The following is a 22,574-nucleotide window of genomic DNA, read 5'->3' as shown; positions in this document are numbered from 1 at the left end:
GACCTCCTTGGTACCCAGTGGGCCCAGCCCAACCCTGCCCAAGCGGGAGCCCAAGGAAAAATGGATGCAAGACTCTTTACAGCCCTGTGCATGGGCCGCCGATCACAAGCTGCAATTTATTCGTCTCACTCACACCACGTTAACTGCCATTTTAAGTATTACAGAACTGGCGATGCCCCCATTGAAACTTGTGCCTGTAGCAGCTCCTGGTGGAGAGGAATGTTAGTTAAATCTTTTACCTTTTTCGGGAGTGTATCTTGAAACTACACAAGGTAACAGTGCTCTTCATGTAAAAACACTTATGATAATAACTATTTAAGTGTTGTTTACATGGGTTAAGTAAATACAATTCAATTTGCGAGTACTAGTACTTTACTGCAACAAAACATCACTTGGAAAAAATAAAAAGGTCTATAAGCTTTCTTATGACGTCACGTTTTATCAATGAAGGTAGCAGGGGTGGGATATTTTGATTGATGACCACTCTGAGCCAATTAAAACTGCAGCCCTTGACGTCAACCAATCAGCGCAGTAGAAGCTTCCAGAATTCACCAGCCAATTCCACCCAATTCACGATAATCTTAACCTCCAATAGAACGTAACACTGTGGTGGGCGGGGTTTAAGGATGCCTGGCAACGCCTTGAGAACGGCTGAGAGAGGAGCGGCTTATTGATTGACGCACGCTTTAGCCAATCAGCGTTGGACATTTAAAGACGTCTACAAATTATATTGCAGTTACTGGGCGGGATTTGAACTGTCATCTTCTAGTAGGTTCGAGAAGACGCGTGGAAAGGCCGGAGATACAGAGCAGTTATGGAGAAGGTAAGAGGTAGAGGCAGGATTATACCCATAATAATGGGTTTGGGTCACAGTGAGCACAGCACCAGTGATCGCCATGAGATGATTGTACTCTGTGGTGTTATCTGTGAAGTTACTATGGCTGCTCAGATCTCAGTGTGTCAGTCAGAGCAGTGACCGGCCTGTCAGTTCTGTGCAGTTATTAAACTTTACAGCCAGTTCCCTGCTGGTACTCAGTAAGCAGAGCTGGTCTCCACCCTGAGGATGCCATGTTGTGGTCCTGCTCATTCATGTATCATTGCTGTATGGGTCACTTCACTAACTGCATACATGAAGGACATCATAACTTTGCATTATATTTATCTTGGCACTGCAAGGTGGTTTTGGTGGTAACACTTTGATGTTGGTGCCTGGGCTTATGACGTGTTAATGTTACCAGGTCTGGTGAAGGTGCACATGACAGAATGTTAGCTCGGCTAACATTGGAGAAAATAATGTTTTGCATTGTCATTTGGCATGTGTATGTGGGAGACGTTTACTTCCTGCTATAGTATATGTTGCAGAGCAATATTGGCCGTGATCAGCCTTTTGTACATATTTCTGTCCATAATTAAATCTAGATGTGTGTTTTATTTTAACTGGATCTACCCCAGAGACTAGTCTTTACACATAAATCAGCACACCTGCTGGGAACTTGGACAGTGCTTTGGTCAAGTTATGTTGAATGTAAATACCAAGATTTCATTATCAGTTATTGCAATATTTCATGTTCTATAAAGAGTTTCTTATGATGTGCATGCTGACTGTTGGTGTTTACAAATGGAAGTTAGCACACAGTAAATATGACCATATTTCATGGTATGCCGTTTTGTGCTTTTAATAGCAACATATTGTGTGTGTATGTGCAGAAGCAGTGCATTTAAATTGTATTCTCTAGTGGTTATTCACGTTCGTAAATCACGGTTGGCTTGTACTCTCTACACCTATTCAGTATCCACTCAAGAATCTGTCCTTCAGATTAGCTTCTTTTTTTTTTTTTTTTTTTTGCTTTTAGCAATTGGTTATTTTCATCACCCTTTCCTGTTCTTGAGTTGCGTATTAAAATTATAGTGTGCCTATGCTTTTGATAATTGCCTTGCAGCTCTGGGATTGTATGGCTGCCTGTGGGAAAGAAAATCGTTAAAACTGTGCTTTCTTTCTCTAGCCAACCCACGCTGCCCGGAGTGAGTCAGAGCGGGGGTGGTAGTATTGAAGGGCTATCGGGGTTAAATGTAGCAAGCTAGCAGGGAAGGGGTTAATGTGTGCTTTGCTTTCTCATTGTGTGGTACATACTCTGACATGAAGGGCTGCATCCAGGCCCTGGCACATGTGTAATTGGTGCGAAGGAATGTAGTATGGTGACAATAGTGCTTTTTGTCTTCCACTTCAAAATAATAAAAAAAAAAAATATATATATATATATATATATATATATATATATATATATATATATATATATATATATATATATATATATATATACACACTTATTCTCTAGACATAAAATTTGCAAGCTTTGTGCGTTAACATTTAAAATTGCTTTTGTTTAATCTATCACTTTATCAGGCTAATGAATTGAAAGAGAAAGGCAACAAAGCTCTTTCAGCTGGAAATTTGGATGAAGCTGTGAAATGCTATACAGAAGCCATCAAGCTAGATCCCAAAAGCCATGTGTTGTATAGTAACCGCTCTGCAGCCTATGCCAAAAAGAGGGAATATGCCAAAGCCTTGGACGATGGCTGCAAAACTGTTGAGCTCAAACCCGACTGGGGCAAGGTATGACCCGGACATGTAAATCATTATTTCCAAAGTAATTTTAATATTGGTATTTAACATGTTAAATACATCAAGAAAAGGTAAATTGTATATATTCTATTTCCACTCCACCTTTTAGGGGTATATTTACTAAACTGTGGATTTGAAAAAAGTGGAGATGTTGCCTATAGCAACCCATCAGATTCTAGTTGTCATTTTGTAGAATGTACTAAATAGATGATAGCTAGAATCTGGTTGCTATAGGCAACATCTCCACTTTTTCAAACCTGCAGTTTAGTCAATATACCCCCTAGTGTTCCATTATTTAGCAACAAGTTTCCTTAGTTCTTTTTCTAGAAATGAATATGGTATGCCCAAGCTGTAATTCCTGAAGCATGGCATTATTGGCCAGAAATGCCCTTTTTTGACTATTCTAGGCTAAATATTTTTTTATTACTAACATTCAGTAAATCAAAGAGCCTTTGCTAGCGCTGTGAATTAGGAAATGGCTAACTGGAAAGTCTTCAACTAACTCTGTGTCTTGTATAATGTGATAACTGGAGCATCCACTGTAACACAATGGTGATCTACAACATTACAAGAGTAGTATAATCATTTCAACACTGCACTAAGTACAGTTGAAGAAACAGGGCAGTATTAAACAAAGGTCACGTGATGTAAAATCAATCTCATAAAGGTGAATATTGCTAAAGTTTGTATGCACATTCTCTGGCTTTACTAGCAGCATAATGTAAAAAAAAAAAAAAAACAGCCAATGAGCTTTGAGAGCTGCACATGATATTAGTTTTGCCTGCAGAGAGGGTGGGCTCAAGCAGAATCAACACAGACAGTGCCAGGTCACATTGGCAAGTGAAACTTTTTTTCTAAATTTAATAGTTTCTTGAAGGCTTTTTCTTCCTAACTGAGCATCAGCAGAAGATGTCGTGTCCAGAAGACAATGTTTGGTAAAGGTGTGAATCTATGACTAATCCTGCTGCTTCTCAGAGATTGTCTGCCGAGCCCTGAATACCCAGGATGTTGCCAGCAACCCTGTAGAATGTGATTTTAGAATTCCTGGCACCTCATTCCGTTACTCGTATAATCCTGTGAAATGAACTCTCTGATCCACCTTTGAAGAATATGTTTGGATGGAGCGTTTCCTTACAGGAAGGACAAATAATGAATCCATTTTTCTGAATTCTTTTGTTCGACACAGATAAACCGAAATTGATTTGACAGGATTCAGTGTATATAATCTTTCCTCTTGTCATTAGTTAGTTGTGAGCAGGGACATGCAAGTACTCCTACTTTATATAAAAAAAAGTGGGAACTACCTTGGGTAGGAAAATAGGATTTGTTGGTAACACCAAATTGTCCGTATATGTATTCAGAAATGGCTCCATACACCATAGGGCAGGTAATTTTCCTATGCTGCGGTTAGTACAAGGGCAAATTCTCTATACTGCTTGAAAAAATAGAAAAATAAAATCCGTAGATGATAATCTAGTGTACAGAAAAAACACAGCATAGATACATAAACATTTAGAGTGGTGAGGGCAAGGCCCTTTTTAATGCCACCATGAAGAAGGATCCTCGAGTTTGGACTTGCACCATGGACTACATTTCTCACAAATCCTATTATAGGTTTGTTTTCTAGCTTGAAGAAGTACTTTAATAGCCATGTCAGAGACTTCCTTCCTCAACTGCGACCACTCAAACTGTAAGCTTTTGATTTTGACGCAGAGCTGGTCCCTCTGCATAATTTGAAATTCTGCCACACACAGAACTCATTATGGGTTGAGCTGGGAAAGATTCCTTGAGCGGGCTTCAGCCCGATCCTTTGTTCCTTACACCTGAAAGGAAGGAAAGGTTGTCCTAGTAGTACTGGCACCATACTGCCTAGAATATGGCTTTCCTAGCTGATGGCTCTTGCTTCCTTGAGAGTAAGAGAAAAGGAGGGCTCTTGTTCTCTGGTCTTGAGGTAAATGATAATATTTGCCCCTGACAATCTTTTGAATCAAGTTTATCTCTGAAAAGTGCATTGAATTCTATTCTTTTGTTGCCAAACAAGAACACAGCCAGAGAGTTCTTCTATAGTCCACAGATGAAGCCATGCTTCTGGCAGAAAGAGTATTCGTCTAAGACTTCACATAGGAAGTCGGACCCTTTTTTGTGACGTTACGGCTTTTGAATAGTTAGTCTGTTAACTTTTTCTTGTACATCGTTATGCAGGGTATCGGCCCATACTGTGTCCCTGGAGACCTTGCAACTCCACCAGACTTGATCATGATAACTGAGGTTTCTTGAAACCGCTTTCCATTTTCCTATCCATAGGCTCTTTCAACAGGCCTCCATCCTCTTATGGAATAGTGGTCCCTTTTATCCTGAAAAGGATACATGCGATCGTCTATTTTGATTAGGCTTGAGTCAGTCCAGCTTTTTACATTCCTTATTATTGAGGTCCTTAATAGTCCTGTGCACTCTTTCTTTACGCTGAGAATCCTCAAAAAAGGGAATCTTGATTCTTGGAGCGGAAGGAGCTGGTGCATCATCAATCCCCACTGTTCTTAATATGTTACAACTTCATGGTTAAATGACCTGGATATTCCCCAATTTCCCCTGACTTGCTGTCCAATGTCTCTTTCGGGGTCACTGAGTAGACCCAGTGACCCAGAGCAAGACGTACTAGGCCTAACAGCCTCCAGATCCACACTTTTCTGTGGTCCGGCTCTTTTAATCTTTTAAACCCTTATATAGCATATAAATACTCCTTTGTGACAAAAGTGTCCTTCATTGCTCTCGTTCTTGAAATGAAATACGCAAACTGTTCAGGAGCCTGAGAACTGGACCTTTTGGGTGGAGGCATACAGTCTGTCTGAGAATTGTGAAGGGGTTTTCTGTGCAAAGGTTTGTCATATGCTCCACAAACGCTGTGATAAAACCTGCTGCTTCTGTTTTTTTCAACAAGCTCTGAAATAGTACTGAGAAGAAGAATAACTAAGAGAAATGTAGAAAGCACCCCTAAGTAAGGGACTTACCTGGAATGGAGCTCTTCAGTTGGCCCTAGGCTTCATAAAAGCAGAATATTCCACAGACCGTACTCCTGAAAGATGCAGAGAATCGTAAATAGTTCAGAGGTTGCCCCATGCTGTTGAAGGCCTTAGGCTGGCCCATGACCTCTGAACCAGAAGAGATGTCTCACACCCAAGGACAAGGCCTAGAAGCCAGGCCTCTCGTCTGCTACAGCACAGCAACTAGCATTCCCATGGGAGCTGCCTGTGCTTGCATTTCTGGAGGAGTTTCACGGGGAACCTCCAGGAAAAAAATAAGCCCCCAATAGAAGTGGAAAAAAAGCACAAACTACTACACTATACTTGCACACTACTTACTCAGCTGAGGCAGGGAAAAAACACCAGGGAAGGAGGAGTCGCACTGTACTTTCCTGGGAAGGTTTCTTTCTCCTGTCTCCACTCAGGGAGTTAACCTGTTTGTTATGGCTCCATGGAGCTAAGGAAGGGTATTTTTACGTAGGGCTCTAACCTTCAGAATGTTCTTTTCTAGTAAATGGAATAAATGTGTTAAATGGTTTTATGCTACATCTTTGTACAGACAAACCTAGGGGTCAATGTCTGTCTCACTCTTGTCTCCTTATATCTGGAACGCTTCGGCCCTGACCTTGCCTCCCCATAAGTATGTTAAACGCTTCTGTCACTAGACTGCAAGCCTGAGCTATTTTATTGTGTGGGAACGATCACAAATTAAGAAGACTGACCAGAGGGCTTTGGGAGAAGAGGGTGTAGTGAGACAGTATTACTCTGTAGAGTTCATCTTGGCTAGTTAGTAAAGCCTTTTACTAGACGCTCGGTACAGTGGTATAACACGAGTATATTTGTTCATGTCTTAATATTTACAATAGCAACTAGCAAAATACCAAGTGCAATGGGAGATTTTTCAGGTCTATGCTTTTTTGGTGGCAATTTAGAATCGCTTCTCTCGGCATCCGTGCACATTCTCTGGTATTCTTGATGATTTTCTGTGACAGCTGAAGCCTCTCCTGGCCATAATACCATGTTCCTACCCACTAGCGGTTTTTAAACATGGTTTTTATGTTTCTTCCTGTGGGGGACACTGCTACCATGGGAGTATAGAGGATAGTGCAGGAGCTGGGCACTTAGACGTTAGCCTGCACATATTCCGAAGTTCCTCCCTCTGCCAATGGCTCTTCAATTTTGAAACTAAGTGTCCAGGACTTAGGGCACTTTTGGTCAGAGCTGCCCTTGGCAAGCCGGTTTAATGCGTTATATTAGTCATCCTGCAAGGAGTTAATAAATGTGCAGTGGACTGAGGAAGAGCAGAGTCTGGTAGCTCAGCCTCTATTTTTCCCCAATTTTCATTGGGGTGGGCTCTCACTGCAGCTGGTGGGAACCAGAGAGGTAACTAGCGCCAACAGGCTCTTAGCTAGCACATCAGACACGCGCTGAAGCATATTTTTGTTATTTTATTTGCCACTTTTAAATGCCTCAAGAAGCATACAGTGATCTCTAAAACGTAAATCAAATTTATTTGTTATGCAGTTTCACTAGAGTTAAAGTGCAAGTTAGGCTGCAAGCGGTATTTGGCCTAAAATGGGGTTCACACAGGTGAACATTGCTGCAGACTTCCTGTTTCCTATTAATTTCTGTCCTCATACAGGGTTATTCAAGAAAAGCCGCAGCACTGGAATTTCTCAACCGCTTTGAAGAGGCAAAGAAAACCTATGAAGAGGGCCTTAGACATGAGCCAACAAATGCACAACTGAAAGAGGGTCTGCAGAATATGGAAGCAAGGCTTGCAGGTACAAACCAAGCTCACACTCCGTTTAAAGAGTGACTTATAACTCACATATGTCTAAACCAATAATGTTTTTACCCCTCACTCTTACACAGAGAGAAAGTTCATGAATCCTTTCAACTCCCCCAACTTATTCCAGAAGCTGGAATCTGACCCTCGTACACGAGCCCTCCTTAATGATCCCAGTTACAAAGAGTTAATAGAGCAGCTGCGAAACAAGCCGTCTGACCTTGGCACGTGAGTAAGATATTATATATAGTTGTTTGTTTTTTGTTTGCTTGTTTGTTCTTTTGTGTGTGTTTTCCAAGAAAGTCTGGTGTCTTTTCCAGAATATTGGTACAGTGGAGCCAGCAGTACTAGATTACTTAAAATAAAGTGTTCATTTGAAAGATTAAATATTTTTGACCCACTTGCTTATAGCAATAGATGTTGACTGACTTATGATTTTCCACCAGGAAGCTACAGGACCCACGAGTAATGACAACTCTAAGTGTACTACTTGGAGTGGATCTTGGGAGTGTTGACGATGAAGAAGAGGAACCTCCTGCACCGCCTCCCCCTCAACCCCAAAAAAAAACACACCCTGAGCCAATGGAAGAAGATCTCCCTGAAAACAAAAAACAGGTTAGTGTATACAATGAAGCATTAGGTGTGCTGTACGTTGGTTTACCTGTCTCCAGATTGAGAGGGGTGGGGCAACTATTGTTTATTTATAATCTGCCTGATGTAGTAAAGCTTTTAGGGACGGGGGAAAAAAAATCTTAACATGGCTTCTGCTATGAGGCTGCACTATGTTCTCTTCTGGGTGGGTCTCTGCCGCTGCTTCAGAGCTCGTCTGTCTCAGGAGAACTAAAGAGTGTTCTTTCCGTTTGTGACAGGTCAACTGTAATGTCCCATCTGTCCACCCCCCCCCCCCCCCCCCCCCCCCCCCCCCCCCCCCCCCCCCCCCCCCCCCTTCAGGCATAACTCTTTGACAAATAGGACTGCGTCTTGGTAGCGTATTGGAATAAATGTATTTTAATAGTAATATGCAGTGAAACATTAGCAAAAATAGGAGGTAACAAATTGGAGATCCCGCCAACATAACATTCACAAAAAAATAGGTCAACACAATTTTCTTACACAAAGCTTTATAGAGAAGAAGCAGGATTTTATTTACACTTTTTTTTTTTTATTTCTTAAAACCAGAGGACCTTCTGGAGTCATAAGTGACTCGTGTTGGTCTTCCCTATTGCTAGCACTTGGAAGTCCAATGTAAACTGGATTTAATGGTAACTATTGAGCAAATTGCTAGATCCCATTTGCATGATACATGCCTAGCCTGTATGTCACTAGTGACATCTCATGATTTCCCTCTATTATGGTTACATTTTATACATTAAAACATTTCTAATTCTGTATGTTGCAGTGGCGGTGCTGTTGACAGCATGCAGCTACTAATATATATAATGACCATTTAAAAACACCCATTGAAGTTACGGTGTCTCCAAAAGTTTTATCAACAGCAAGACAGGGTTAAGCTCCAGATATCTGACAAGGGGATGAGCAGTTCTAAAATGTATTAATATCCCTTTAGGCTCAGAAGGAAAAAGAGCTTGGTAATGAAGCTTACAAGAAGAAAGAGTTTGATACAGCCCTGAAACATTATGGACAGGCCAGGGAACTTGATCCAACTAACATGGCCTATATTACGAACCAGGCAGGTAAGTTTCTAACTTGCATGGTGGCAGTAAACTGTTACTTTGAAATATATTTTTATCTGTGGCAGAAGTCTAGTATAAAATGTAGATCTTTTCTAAAATGTCACTGACTCGCTGTTTCCACTCCTTATCTCCAGCTGTATATTTTGAACAAGGGAATTACAATCGGTGCAGAGAGCTATGTGAGATGGCCATCGAAGTAGGAAGAGAAAATCGTGAGGACTATCGACAGATTGCCAAGTGAGTGTATGCAGGAGAAAGTGGCCAGATAACTTTCCAATAGTGCTTCCATGCACATTGTCTTGTGTTGTGAGCACTCAACCGTATAAGCATGCAAGCAGAGGAGGTGAAGCTGTGCTTCTCCAGCAATAACCTCTCTCTGTGTTGGCTCTTCCAAGGCTTCTTGCTAGATGGAGGGTAGACTTCTGTCGTTCTATTAAAGATCCAGTCTAAAAACACTTGTCATGAGCACAAGCTGCAGTATACAGAGTGACAACATGTCAAGGCTTTACCTGGTTCTTTGTCAGAGAGGACTGGGACTGATTCTGCTAGACTGAGATGAAAGTAAAAACTATTTATACTGTTTATAACTTCATTTTTGTACTCCTTTGTACAGAGCGTATGCCCGCATTGGAAACTCCCATTACAAAGAAGAGCAAATCAAGGAAGCAATTCACTTCTACAACAAATCTCTAGCAGAGCACAGGACACCAGACGTTCTCAAGAAATGTCAGCAGGTCAGGATGGGCGTAGAAATAAAAAAACAAAAACTAATATTGCTTTGTATCCAGATAATCCCAAATGCACCGCGTCAATATTGCACACAAACGCTGGACATGGGAGTAAGAGTTTGGGTTGCACAAGGCTATTCTTAAGTATCAGAAAAGGGCACTACACTTTAGGGACTTGCTATACAAAATACATTGCACATAGAGGACCTCAATTACAGTTGACAGCATAAACATAGATTTAAAACTATGGACACATAATTGTGGTTTTTAGTGTATGTGTCAAGGAACGTGTTTATTGCAGACCTGATTACCTTAGGGATTCCAGCCCCATGCTGAACGGGCTGGATCACATTATTATAAGGGTACCCCATGCTGTGAGTCTTCCTGCTATAGTGTTCATGTCATAGCTGGTGGTGCTTACTTCTGCTGCAGGGAGTGGGCTTGCTGTAAGCAGCCCAGGCTATTATAGCACTGGTCCTGGATATTCATACACCCCTACTGTACTGAACATGCATGTGCACGTCCCTGATCAGATTCCCCAGGCATAAGGGGCTGCAAGTGCTAATTAATTGCAACCCTATAATTTGACAGATTTCTTTTCCCACGTTTTTACATCCAACTCTAAATCCATCCTGTAAACATGTTCATTTGGTACTGTAATTAGAATAGAAATCTGCATGCTGTGCTATCTATCCATATTAAATTGTGTGACATTAGGGGTACATAATGCTATGTGTAATGATTTATTTTAACATTTCTATACCTGGTTTTGTCTGTAGGCAGAGAAAATTCTAAAGGAGCAGGAGCGTGTTGCATACATCAATCCCGAGCTGGCTTTAGAGGCAAAGAATAAGGGCAATGAAGCCTTCCAAAAAGGTAAATGCTATGTGTGGCACAAACTGTACATAGTGGGTCTCCTCTAGATGACTGTTTGTACAGATGCAAAAAATAGATAAACAAGTTCATTATTTAGTTGTGTTCACAAAATTGTGAGACTCTTAGATATTGGCTGCAATACAGATAAATCTTTTGGGAGGCCTATATTGTAGCTGCTGGAGGGCCGATGCAATGGTAGTCAAAACATTGATTATGGTTATCGGCACCACAATTAAGCCCCTTCTGATTGCGCGCGGGAGGGTCCAGCAAGAGAATGCTCTGGGATCTAGGCTTGTATAAATTAAGCCATAGGAACAGAGTTGCTGTATAAAGATGATCGTGACACTTTTTTTTTTATTTTTATTTAATTTATTTTTTTGTTCTCAAGGGTCAGCTCTTATTCCAGGGATAGCAGGATTATTTTTTCATTTATTTTTTTTTTTTTTTTTTTTACCTATGTTAAGTCTTTCTCTAAATCCATTGTGGGACATTGGCACCATGTGGTTAGATAGGAAGAAGACCCGCAGAACTCCAGTGTCTGACACAGCTGCTCAGCCAAAGCAACGTGTCTTGCTGCCCACAGTGCTCATTCATCTGATTGCTGGTGCCTTGACATTGTAAGGAGAAGGTTTCTTCTTACCTATTTAAAAGCAGGCCAACCACTTTTGTGGGCATCATAGAGGATCACATTATCATCAGTTTTTCCTAAACTCTCCTGTCCTATTGACATATACCAGCAATGCCATAACAACATCCAATAAGTGAAGATATCCCTCTTCTACTGTAGACAGGTTGTCATCCAAAGCTGGACTCACAATGTCCTGATTTAAATGGACTTTTGAAACCACCTTAGATTGACATGATGGTTTGGTCTAAAGAACAACCCTATCTTCATTATAAACAAGTTAGAGATTTGCAAGACAGTGCTCCAAGCTCAGACACCCTCCTTACCATTGAAATAGCCAGGAGAAACACAGCTACCCAAGTAAGAAACTTCACAAGAGTCTAGTGATTCAAAGTTGAGGGTATTGTAAGCCTTCAACACCAAATTCAGGTCTCAAAGTACTAATGGAGGACTTTGTAGAGGTTGCAAATACATCATTCTTTAGAAACGTCTTCACCTCAAGAATAGCTGTCAACTTCTTCTGGAAAGAGCAGAGATCTGAACTTTCAGAGAACTTCATATTAAGCCTTTATCCAAATGATCCTTCAAAAACACAAGTACCCGGGACAAAAGTAATGCAGTGGTTGGAAACTTTACACCAAGGAACAGTCTTCCAGGATGCTGGTAATTCCTTGCCAAGACAGGCTTTCTAGCTAAGCATGGTCTGAAAAACTTCATCCAAGAATCATTGCATCAACAGTCACTGTTATAGCCAGTCTTGCTAAGCCTTGGTGGTAAAACGGTCCCATGGTTAGCAGATCCTCCCTTAGAGGAAGATGTCATGATTGACCCACTGACATCCTGAGAATGTCTGTACCATGAATTTTGTCAAACAACTTTAGAGCCACATTAACCAGAGAGATGGGTCCGTAGTTACTATATGCATTGGTATCTCTACTGTGCTTTGGATTTACTATCTTTGCCTGTCTGATTGGTGGGCCACCCCTGATGTAAATGCATGCAACCATCAGAGACCAAGAACCAAAAAATATCTATAGGTACCGGAATGAGCTAAATTACATTTTTGTGTGTGTATACATCTGCACAGTGCAACACACATACATTGAAAATATAATTTACAATAACTTGCTAAGTGAAAAAGAAAATGTCCAACATTGCTAGATGTTCACAATAATCATCAAATCCACACAGCTCTTTCCTCGCTGCTGTGTCCAGCGGAGGAGGGTTCAAGGGCTACATCCACAATCACTATGAAGGGGCCCTATTGAAGTGAGGTGGGGGGGGGGGGGGTGGGTTATAAATGGCCAATATGCCCCACCTCTCCACAGGAAATCAAATCTCTCCAGGTGCCATCTAACTTGACCAAATACCGCTTGTTTGCTCCTCTGATCTCGTATGCTACTTACATACCCATCAGACCTCCCCACAGGCTGTCGGATGTTACCATATGCCACAAGATCACCCCACATACCCCTTATATGCCATCAGACCTTGCCACATCAGACGATCCATATGCCATCAGCCTCTCCACATGCCATCAGGTCTCCACAAATTTCATTAAATCTAACATGTCCCTTATTTACCTGTAACACTGTCCACACAGCCACAGGTGCTGGCGCAGAAGAGGGAGGGAGAGCATGTGCCACTGTGTTCTCCTTCCGTGATTAGATTGCCTGAAACTGACCTCCCTGTGTTGTGCAGATGAGGTCACATGACCAAGAGTCGAGCTGGCTAGGGACCAATCTGCCCCTGCTAGCGCACGATGTTCAGGACTTGCTCGCTGCTGGGAGCCACATTGTAAAGTACAAAGAGTCACATGCGGCCCAAGATGCTGTTGATTAACCGAACTATAAAATATCCTTTCAGCTGCGGGAAGAACCAGTGTAGGTTTTCTGTGATTATAAATGGATAAAGAAGGGCAGACTGCATTCATTAAGCCCATTTTGGGTCTTTTAACCTACTAGCTAATTAGGAGTTACACCTGTGAGGTGTAGTTAGAATGCTGTGAGGCCTGCTGAGACACTGCCATTGTTATCTATAAGTCCTATTATATTGTGTGTGGGACACTAGGTCCTTCCACCTTTTTAGAGAGAGAATTCTTTGTTTGTTGGAGCCGGACAGGGTAGAACTTATGTTACGTTTTGTTTGTTTTATGCTGCTAAATATAACTAGCTGCTGTTGCTTGTACCGAGACACTGGTCTGCTGTGCTATTACTTGGTGGCTGCAAGGAAACGGCACCTGTGAAGATACCAGGTGTTCTGGCCCAATTTTACCCATTTCACTGGCCATCCACGGGTGCCTTCCTATGCCAGGGAAGTCTACCCAGTACCTTCTAGGATTTGTGTAGTCACTCAGGCAAATGCAGTTATAATACATTGTTTTTGTTACAACAAATCACTAGATTATTATATACACACAGTAAATAAATGCCAGGCAGGTTTACCACATCATCTGTCCCTTACCCCACTAGCTTAAGGATTTAGTCACCTGGCTGTCCAGACTTGACGACCCGTGGATCTGCCGATTGTATTTCACTGGTAGAGAATGGCAACTCTCGGAGTGGCTCCTTATATTTAGGGTCTAATTTCCAGTGTTTTTCCCCTCCTCAGGGCAAACCCCTGGGCCTCCTTGTTAAACATTGGTCATTGCTGGACTAGGGGGGGTTGGAGAGGGGATTGAAAATGAGCTGTCCTTCCACAGAACCTCCCTGCTTAGATATCCTGTCTGGATTCCTCTTGTGAGAACAATGGACGATAGTTTTCCCCCCTCCAGTATCTTATAACCTGATCCCTACCAATAACCCCCTGGCTTCACTTTAAGGACAATGAAGAACAACCTTACTGCCACATCACCAATATACAATAAACAATATGCATATTTACAATGAGCTACAAAGTCCCCTTATCCACATGTAATTAGACACTGCATTTGTACTCTGTTGGGCTGGGGATGAAAGCGAGGGCTATAAAAAGTACATGCTATAATCTACATTTTGTGAGAAACGAGGGGCAGGCTGATTAGGGTGATATTAATACCTTGTTTCACCACAGCACACCTAACTTGAGCTTGCAACACCAAATCTAACACACACCATGAGCAGTGGCATCTTTTATAGAGAGCTGTGGGATCTTTTGTGACTGGTGAATATTTTTGCTATTTAACTTGCCAATACTAAAGTGGTTGCAATGCTGTGTGAGCTGCAGGGCAGACTTGGTTGCTGATGTCATTGTTCGTGGTAAGCAATGGGATCAGATTACTGGAGTTTTGATACAATGCCCCCACATAATAGTCATACCAAAGTGAGGGCCCTCTGAGGCTGCTGGGAATTATTGGTTACAATATCTGTTGGCCTGTAGTTACCAAGCTGAGTTTTTCAGCAGCTAGGAAAACTCTTGATCAGACCTGCGGTGTAGGAGGCTGGGATGTGCTGGATTATTGCACGGCCCTCCATGGTGATACCTTACTATACACCAGTGGACAAATGTTCAAATATCTGGGGTGAGGTGGTGGTCTTGTGTGGAGTGGACTGAACACAGCCAATGTTAGGCTGTTAATGATGGACTTTGGGCCTTTCTGACTTCTTGGTGTCACCATATTGGTAGACCACAGGGTTCTCCAAAGTGTGATAGTGCTGTGGGGCACTCCTGACATTTGCTCTTAAATCACAATTGATACAAAGCTGAGGGAAGATGTTTACTCAGCTCTACTTTTGTTTATAAATGTCCATTTTCAGTGGTGTGGCCCATTCTTTTCTCATCACTTACCGCCTACAGATGCCAATTATGCAGCATGAAACTATGATAGGAAAGTAATACCTGCAGAATAATGAACACCATGCATCTAATGAACTGATAACTTCATATTACTGGATGATGCATTTTATTCAAGAGCAATTACTGAATACCATTGTTTTATTGAGCAGGCATATGCTAGCAATCTTGCGTCAAAAAGTATTAAAGCTACATTTTTTTAAAGAGCTATCAAGTAACTGTCTGTATAGATTGGAAAATGGCTAAACAAATAGACACTTATGTTTAAAGGCCATGTTGTAACAAAACAAACATGCTTTTAATGTGTTTAAAATTATTTGGGTCAAATCTAATTCTCTACATATGTTGTGTGTAAGAAATTTTTAGAATGTTGCATCATTTTAAACCTGTATCTGCTATTTGACAGCAGTGAGGAAGGGGTGTGGCGCCTGTGGTGTATTATTAAGGGTGGTGTATGCCCAAAAGCCTAGGTGTGTGCAAATGCGTACTCGATAGTTGCTTGATTACAGCTCATCAAAATACAATGGGGTATTTCGCCATAGTCATATAGGTCTGCTATGGTCTGATGAGCTCATGTAAAGAGAGAGAAACCCAAATGGTGTAATGTCGTTACAAAAGTGAATCCAATTAATCCCAGCCACCGAAGAATAGGCGTACCAGAAAATAGATAAGTGATATTTATCTGTGGTGTATCCTTCTAACACCTGGCACTCTTCCTTATACACAAAAGTTTATCAGCTGGGTAAATAGGTATTCAGCAGCTACTATCGCCTCCAAATATGCAACCAGAAAAAAGGCCAGATCTAGGGTAGTAGAGTCAAAACATCCGTTACTACAATACAGCGCACTGATTGGCAGCGTACCAGAGATAATAAATGAAACCGCTTATCTGTAGCTCTGTAGCATGGAAACCGCCTCAGTTCATCCCGGTGTGTCAACAGTAGACGTGGAAAAGGTTTGTCTGTGTGAGTTGCTTCTAGGTCACGCACAGCAATCTCAGTCAGGTACCAGCTAACACTCCACTCAGCAGGTTTATATTAGAGATAAAAATACCATATAGTGTAGTATTTTTGATCAGAGAATTTATTCAGATATAGATATAAAAAGTGAACACTCACAATGTATAAAATTATCTTGGATCCATACAAGTTGGTTATATAGCCGACAATGTTCAATGTCTACAAAATCCATATAGTGCCTTCCAATGGTCTCCACACAGAAGTTCTCAATGGAGTTCCACTCGGGGACCACAGAGACATTAAATACCTTACAATGTATGGGATAAGAGTATCATGCAGCCTCAATGCATTTTATCCTTTAAAAGGACTTCCTCAGGAGTAACTGTTACTTCTGAGTAAGTCCTTTTAAGGATGAAACACATTGAGGCTGCATGATACTCTTACACCACAGATAAGCGATATGTATCTATTTTCTGGTTCGCCTAATCTTGGTTGGCTGGGATTAAATGGATTCACCTTTGTAACGGTATTACACTATTTGGGTTTTCTGTCTTTGCATGAGCTCACCAGACCATAGCAGACCTATATGATTACTACTACTTGATGAGCTGTTTTCAAGCAACCATCTGGTACGCATTTGCGCACGCACACACCTAGGCTTTTGGGCATACACCACCCTTAATATTACACCACAGGTGCCACACCCCTTCCTCACTGCTGTCATAGAACTCTTTCTGATTTACCATTTGAACTTTGAAATGAGGCTGCCACCCGAGGTGTCCGGGTGTGAATCTACATCGGACTAATACATATCTTGAATCGAGCGCAATTTCTATTGTTTGTTTTTGTTATTTGTCTTTGTTATTATTTAGTTTCTGAAGTTTTGTCTCCATCCACTTTGCCATGCTGGTCCTCACCGTCGCTGACGTTGGTGATATCCGATTCACGGCTCATACCCACTGCTGGAGTTTAGTTTGTTTTTGGTCTGACATGTTTTCCCTCACATTGTTACTAACATTCTAACATCAAGCCGCATTTCCGTTTGGCACGTGGTCTTCATGGATGATCTGTCATTTCTCTCTGCAGGAGATTACCCACAAGCAATGAAACATTACACAGAGGCAATTAAGAGGAACCCTAAAGATGCCAAACTGTACAGCAACCGAGCAGCATGCTACACCAAACTACTGGAATTCCAGCTTGCACTTAAGGTGATTTAGAGCGTTGGAAACCTGCATAGTTTAGCAACCACTCTGATAAAATGTTCCTGCCTTTTTTCCTTAGTGATACTCTGATTGTTTATCCCTACCATCAAATGCCCTAATAATAGTTATCTAGAGAAGAGTGTGAGATAAGCATGTTTTACTGACTTGTAAATCTTCAGAATCTAGCAGCACCTAACAGTGACTCCAAACTGCCATCAACTTTGTTTTTCCGAAAAATAACACCTTACTCGCTCAGTATCCAATATGTAAATACTTCTGTTACTGTTTTTTGTTTTTAGACTTTTTTTATTGGCTTTTTCCATTATGAAATACAGTGAACAGTAACAAAGTCATAAACCTACATCTCCACCCTCCTCTCTATTCATGCTCCTTCCCGCCCTCTCCGATCTGCCAATGACCGTCGCCTCTCTTCTCCCCTGATCACCTCCTCCCATGCGCGTATCCAAGACTTCGCCCGCGCTGCCCCCTCCACTGGAACAAGCTCCCTCCCTCCATCAGAACTTCCCCTAATCTGTCCAGTTTCAAACGGGCTTTAAAAACCCACCTTTTTCGTAAAGCCTTCCAGTCTCCCACTTAATTCCTACCTTTTCTTCTGCTTCTTCCCCTTCATTCCCCTTCCCCTATCCTCCATTCCTCCCTCTCTCCCCCGTGTCTCTCTGTCTGTCTACCTCACCCCTTATATTGTACGCTCCTTTGAGCAGGGTCACCTCTCCTTCTGTCTCACCACTGTTAACTCTGCTCTCCAGCAACCTTGTCGTCCTCCTCGAGGACCCTCTTCCCCCTGTCCCCTCCCGCTCCCTCCTCTCCCCCCCTGGGGGTCTCCCTATAATCCGTGCCCTCCCTCTTGGGCTCCGTCGTATGCAGACCTTCCCCTCTCCCCTCCCCCGCCCTTGCTGTGCTTTGAGCTCACCGAGTTACTGTGCTTATTGTTTACTGTACTGTGCTGTCTCTCCTTGTATTGTAATTTCGTTTGTCCCTGTACGGCGCTACGGACACCTAGTGGCGCCCTATAAATAAAAATTAATAATAATAAACAACAGAATTATCAAGTGGGGGTAACAATGCCGAGGGAGAGGACAGGGTGAACCGATATTAACCTCATTTAGATTATACTTTTATGTTGCTTACATCCAGTATATTGACCTACTGCTGGTTCATTCTGGATATTGCTTGGATGACTTTTTCACAAGTCTCTTTAATAATAACGTACCCTGGGGGGAAATCAAGGGCATAGACGCTAATTTGTATACTAATTTTGACTAGAACTTTTCTATATTTGGGCATTCCCAGAAGGGGATTAATACATGTTACCACATTTAATCAATATAGCCTTTACCTCTTCAACAACTGTTTTGGGGGCACAGATTAAAAGTATAGATAAGTGTCTATAGCAGGACAGTGGGGGCAGCTTCCTCCAGGCAGCAGGCTTCAGCAGGGCAGTATGATGTGACCTGGAAAATAACCAATAAGTCTGTAGAATAGGTGCCAGTTCTCCGGGCAGTAAATAGAGCAAGGGATAAGGGGTGCCTAATCTCTGGATCTATGAGGGCCCCAAGAGGAAGTGCCAGGCCTGAAATCCGGTAACGGGGTGCAGAGCTCTGTCGCAGAAGCCGGTGTTCTTCTAAATCACTTTCCTGGTCTCCATGTTTTGTCTTAAATAGCCGTCTTTGTGTAACTTCATGTAAAGTTGTCTGAATCCAAGTGCAGAATTTATAGATGTTCATTTGATTCTTCTACTACTTGATAGAATGTAGACTCTTAATTATATACATGGTGTTCCCCCTTTTTCTCTGTATCCAGGATTGTGAAGAGTGTATACGACTAGAACCCACATTCAGTGAGTATACAACATTCAGTAAATATTTCTGTGTATGGGGCCCCAGTAGCGATGAAGCACTCTCTCTCCCGTGGTATCTTGTGTGTTTGGATATTCATAGCATCCGGGCACACCAGGATTACAACTAACCAGTGCCATCATTGCCAGATGGGGATATGTAGGGCTATTCTTCAGCCTACAGAATGACTGACAATAGTGTATGTGTATAAATACAGTATATGTAGTGTGTATGCGTATATTACTGCTCTCTGCCTGTACTGTAAGTGAGAAGACAGATATCCTTTGCATGTCCAGTATTCTCTGACAATGATACAACAATATCTATCCCCTTCTTTCCCTGCAGTTAAGGGCTACACTCGCAAGGCTGGAGCGCTGGAGGCCATGAAGGATTACACTAAAGCTATGGATGTTTATCAGAAAGCACTGGAGCTGGACTCTGCATGCAAGGTAGGGCACAAAAAGCTTCTGCCGTTTAGGTAATGTACAAAATCACTATACTAACTGGATAAGAACATCCAAATGGATAATAAAAAAAGAACAATTGTTGTTAAACATAAACATAACTATATGTGCTCGCGATCTTTGGAAGATCGGACCTTGCTCTTCTGGACTCTCTTGCAAGTCTCGGCTTACTTGTTGGAAGATGGTCTCTGTGTGTTGGCAGTGACCACATCTACCTGGTCATTTCTTTGTCCCAGTTCAGCAAATTCAGAACTCGGGGATTGGGAGACTTTCTGTACCACAGCTTAAAATGTAGTTTTTACATCCTTAATCCCTTTTACGTAAGGGGGAAAAAAATCTCTCCTTGTTGTAGGAGTGAGATTATTTTTATCAGACTCTGATTGGAGGGGAGTAAGGTGTATTACTTGTGTCTAGACACCGCTTCTTCTTTAAAATTATAACGTAATTCACTATTTGTGGCTTTCTTGCCCTTCTGCGTGTTAATAGTCAGAGGAGTTCAATCATGAGAGGGTGTCGGAGGTGTTGGTGATTATTCCTAGAATAGATCTGTAGGGTGGAAGCGTATGATGGCTATTTATTAGTACATTTCCATAGCTGGTGCCACTGGGCTGTGGAAGGAATAAAAGAGAAAGTTGTGCTTCTTATTTTTCAAAATATTTGTTTCCAATTACAATGCTCAGATGGTGTGTGCCAGGCTTTGTATGTGTAGCAAGTATTCAATCAGCCCCGGTGAGGGGAGTCCAGAGTCTGTTCTTGGCCTCCTCATGTGGTTTCATGTGACTTGTAACACTTCCTTGGAATACAGACAGTGGAGAGCAATTAATATTTTTAGGGAACTCCTTTTTTTTTTTTTTTGTTTGGCTTAATCCTGTTTACTCATGTACACAGGAAGCAACGGATGGTTACCAGAGGTGCATGATGTCACAGTACCACCGGAATGACAGTCCTGAGGATGTAAAGCGTAGGGCTATGGGTGATCCAGAAGTGCAACAGATCATGAGTGATCCAGCAATGAGACTTATACTGGAACAGATGCAGAAGGACCCACAGGCGCTGAGCGAGTAAGTAGTCTTTAAGCGCCACTGTACAAATAGGCCTCCTCCAATCTAATGCCCATAGCTACACTGCAGCCCACAACACCACTGGTAGATTCCTGAAGGTGTTATGTAGATCTGATATGAAGGTGTTGAACAGTGACTGATTTTAATTGTACTTGTATAATATTGTTGTCATTGTATTTACGGTAAAGGTTTGCCTTCCTCACTCATATTTTCTTGATATTTGTTTTTCTACAGACATTTGAAAAACCCAGTTATTGCCCAGAAAATCCAGAAGCTGATGGATGTTGGTTTAATTGCCATCCGGTGATGACTCTCTCACCCCTTCCCTCAAGTTATGAGATGGTCTCCCTACTCCTTGCTGGCGAACCCTTTTCTGCTCTCTCCTGATGAAGAGCTGAGGACATTCTTGATACAAAGTACCAGGGAGAGATCCGTGCGTCAGGCACCATCTCCTTTCATGCTCTTGTTCTGTCAGTCTCTTCCCATTGTTAAAGTCTATTGACCTGTAATAATGTTAATAAAGAGCAGCACGTGGCGACATCTGTATACCGCTTATTTGTCTGAAAGTAACATATCTCGGCTGTATAAAGTGTTACAGCATTTTTAAGAATGCAGTTTGTAAAACTTATATTTCTGTATTTTGTAATTCTGACCTGTTGGGTTTTCCTTGATGAACATACTTGAAGCTACTGGTGCAGGTTTTACACGGTGAGGGAACTTATTGTACACATCCTATTTTAGAGGCTTCTGCTCTTTGTTGCTAGAAGTACATAGTACATTTTATATATTGTCCACATCGCAGATTGGGGATGGGCGGGTCAGTGTAGCCTGCTAATTACAGCCCCTACATGTGTCCTGTATTAGAGGGGATGTCCTAGTTTTCCTCCTGCGGCCCTGGTGTTGGCGCATACACTACAGTGATTAGAGCATCTCTTCTGCTGAGCGATCTGTATTGCTGTGGTGTGATTGTCGCTATAAATGGAGCACCTTAGTTGGGGGAGAAGCACCCGCTCAGTAACCACCTCTGTGCACTGCCGTGAATGTGTGTGCTGACGTGTTCCAGTGTATACTGATCTCTGGAGCAGGCACACGTTAGCAGCTCTTCCACTGTATTAATAATATTGTATCCAAGTAATCGGAGTGCAGCAGCAACTAGTGTCAGGATTAAGGACTGCCGAGAAGCTTCATTCAAATAAAAGACTTTGTTAGTGTTCAGGTTGAAAAAGTTGGGTTTGTCAACCACTTGTCACTACCTAGAGTTAATACATTTGGCAACAAAATGGTGTAATATATTATTTAATCAATCTAATGTTACTATAAAATAAAACGTTCAAAGTTGTAATTAAGATAAGGTATCCTAGTAATCAACTTCAGTATCCAAAATACCTCTAGCTAGAAGTCAACCCAAATATCCCCCTCTAGGTAAAATGGTTTTTCTATGACTATATATTGAAATCCAATAAACTTACTATTATGTGTTTGTTTTTGGTTTTGTTAAATTTCTGGATTCCTGTTGCTTCTCATCGCCCCTCCTACCAAGTCCCAAATATTCCATAGTCTAATCCTTTACACATTTGGTCGTTTGACCCAGATATTGTTTGTTAGATGGACATGACAAAAGGTAAATCACATTGCTGAAAGGACAATGTAAGGTGGAAGGTTTGTCGATTTTGAGATGACTACACTTTAGCACCACATTTATACACGGTTTTTCACAGTCAATCAAGTATTTTAGTATTTAAAGTTTTGTAACTGCTTTGCTACAATAAATTACTGAATTTTGGTTACATTTGTATAAAAAGTAAATGGGAATCAACATGTAAATTGATTTAACATCCCTTTTTCCAGCTTGGGTGTGTACAAATGTGTGTCCTTTCTGTATATAAACTTTTACCTTGATCTG

The 22,574-nt window shown here is 41.7% G+C and overlaps 1 protein-coding gene across 1 annotated transcript; it reads left to right on the top strand.

Annotated features, from left to right (window-relative positions):
- Positions 1–724: 724 nt before the first annotated feature.
- Positions 725–21,209, top strand: STIP1 (stress induced phosphoprotein 1). The gene is made up of 14 exons (XM_075187687.1): positions 725–823; positions 2,405–2,614; positions 7,286–7,427; positions 7,519–7,660; positions 7,879–8,047; positions 9,000–9,126; positions 9,261–9,363; positions 9,740–9,860; positions 10,634–10,730; positions 17,172–17,296; positions 19,112–19,148; positions 19,492–19,595; positions 20,499–20,671; positions 20,906–21,209. The coding sequence occupies exons 1-14, from the start codon at positions 815–817 to the stop codon at positions 20,976–20,978; spliced, it is 1,632 nt and encodes a 543-aa protein (XP_075043788.1). The 5' UTR covers positions 725–814; the 3' UTR covers positions 20,979–21,209.
- The last annotated feature ends 1,365 nt before the right edge of the window (positions 21,210–22,574 follow it).

This window comes from Mixophyes fleayi, chromosome 10 (assembly GCF_038048845.1).
Source record: "Mixophyes fleayi isolate aMixFle1 chromosome 10, aMixFle1.hap1, whole genome shotgun sequence".
NCBI classification, from domain to species: domain Eukaryota; kingdom Metazoa; phylum Chordata; class Amphibia; order Anura; family Limnodynastidae; genus Mixophyes; species Mixophyes fleayi.
Note: the sequence above shows the minus strand (reverse complement) of the source record. Positions and strands in the feature narration are given on the sequence as shown.